The sequence below is a fragment of the Micromys minutus genome (genome assembly GCF_963924665.1).
Source record: "Micromys minutus genome assembly, chromosome: 30".
NCBI classification, from domain to species: Eukaryota; Metazoa; Chordata; class Mammalia; order Rodentia; family Muridae; genus Micromys; species Micromys minutus.
This window is the reverse complement of record NC_137965.1, coordinates 28,897,222-28,899,281: the sequence shown is the minus strand read 5'-3', so window position 1 is coordinate 28,899,281 and position 2,060 is coordinate 28,897,222. Positions and strand designations below refer to the sequence as shown.

Below are 2,060 nucleotides of genomic sequence, written 5' to 3'. Positions count from 1 at the left end.
CTGTTTTGAGCTAGAAATCACACATCATTTGCAGAGGCTTGGGGAAAGTGCTGACACCTAGCATGGAATTTGATAACTTTGTCTTTATTTTAACTACAGTGCTGTGACCAAAGTCTGTGCAAACAATTGGGAATAGTTTGAGCCTGAGAACTGTTTTTGTTTAAAAACATATACTTTGGGCTTTAGAGAAGATTTTCTGGATTAAGAGGACACATTGATTTTCCAGATGACACAATTTTAGACTCTGCCACACACATATGGCTAGAGCCAGGGATAATAATAGGTTTGTCAACAAAGCCCAAGGCACTAAAGTTAATAATCAAACATAAAGTCACAAATACATATACATGGTAAAATATGGAAAAAAACGTTATAAAAATACTTTATTTTTACATCTGAATGGATATATAGTGTAACATAAAATATTATGATTTGAGTGTTTAACAAAACATATTTTATGCATAATGAAGATCTGAGTCCTTAATGTCCATTGAGAAGGGCCAGGAGTGACACTCCCCATAATGTGAATTAATGACATCCACATACCTGACCATGGGGATCCTTTTTCTGTCCCAGACTGTGCTGGGAATGCTGGGGAACTCGTCCTTGATTTGTTGCTTTATCATTGCTGACTTCTCTGGGCTCAAGACAAAGCCTATAGACCTAATAATCAAACACCTTACCTGTGCCAACATATTCATTGTTATCTGCAAAGGAATCCCTCAGACAATGACTGCTTTTGGTCATACATATTATCCAGATGAGATTACATGTAAACTTGTCCTTTATTTGCATAGAGTTTCCCGGGGATTTTCCCTTGGATCCACATGTCTGTTGAGTGTCATTCAGGCCATCACTATTAGCCCCAGCAATTTCAAATCTGCACAGCTCAAGACCAGAATTCCCAAAATCACTGGACCTTCTCTGGTCTTGTGCTGGCTCCTGTGTCTGCTTGTAAATAGCTTAATGATCATAATTGTGACTGATATGAGAAAGAAAGACAATCTTACTGAATTTAGACAATTATTGTACTGTTCAGCAGTAAAGCCTTCCAATCCAATTTCTAGAGGATATGGAATCATATTGGCATCCAGTGATATAATTTGTTTGGGACTCATGATATTGTCCAGTGGCTCCATGGTATTGATGTTGGTCAAGCATAAGCAGAAGGTCCAGCATGTTCACAGATCCTTGACTACTAGGTCATTTCATGAGACCAAAGCCACAAGAAGTATTCTTATTCTAGTGAGCAGTTTTGTAGTTTTTTATGGAACTTCTTGTATCTTAACGATGTATTTTTCTTTCCAGGATGAAACAAATACATGGCTGGTCAATGTCAATGTGGCCATGAGTGCATGCTTCCCAGTGCTCTGCCCATTTCTGCTCACCAGAAATTATATTAGGGTTTTTAAGCTGTGCAGTACTTAGGTATCAAGGGCCATTTTTATTCTTATGCAGTTAGCCTTTTAAAGTATATACTGTGTACACTATTTTCAATTCATTATGTTAATATTCACATCAGATCTCTACTGTATGGAAAATACTCTTTGGAGTTTAGGATTGAACCTAGTTATTCTCAAATATTTCAATTATAACATTTTAGTACTAGATAAACTATATTGGATGATATACATGTTGTAACGATTATAATGGTTTGCATGGGATTGATTATCATTAATTCTTCTATAGTATAGACAAACGACACTCAGCTCAGGCTTCATGTTAGACTGTCAATGTTTCTGAAGAATATGGTGCTAAAATAACTCTGAGGAAATAAACAGTTTTTGCGGATGTCCAACATATTAGTAAAAATGAAGCACAGAACTTAGTTTGGATTGTGTTTCTAATAAACTGACAATTGATTACTGATATTGGGAAGTTGCTATGTGGAATTTTGCAATGTCATTATTTCCATATTTTGATGACCATGATTATACATGGGTGGGAAATAATTAAAACACAAATAATCTTAAACTTTTAATCATCAGTATTTATTATTTATGTCTCTTAGTGGTTTGCATTTGAGTATGTATGTATATCATGTGCATTTGTTCTGTGAT

The 2,060-nt window shown here is 35.4% G+C and overlaps 1 protein-coding gene across 1 annotated transcript; it reads left to right on the top strand.

The window, feature by feature from the left end:
• Positions 1 to 531: 531 nt before the first annotated feature.
• Positions 532 to 1,428, top strand: LOC308439947 (vomeronasal type-1 receptor 4-like; the record flags this gene model as incomplete). Its single annotated transcript, XM_080941890.1, has 1 exon — positions 532 to 1,428. One exon carries the CDS (start codon positions 532 to 534, stop codon positions 1,426 to 1,428), a length of 897 nt encoding a protein of 298 aa, XP_080798016.1.
• Positions 1,429 to 2,060: the final 632 nt, after the last annotated feature.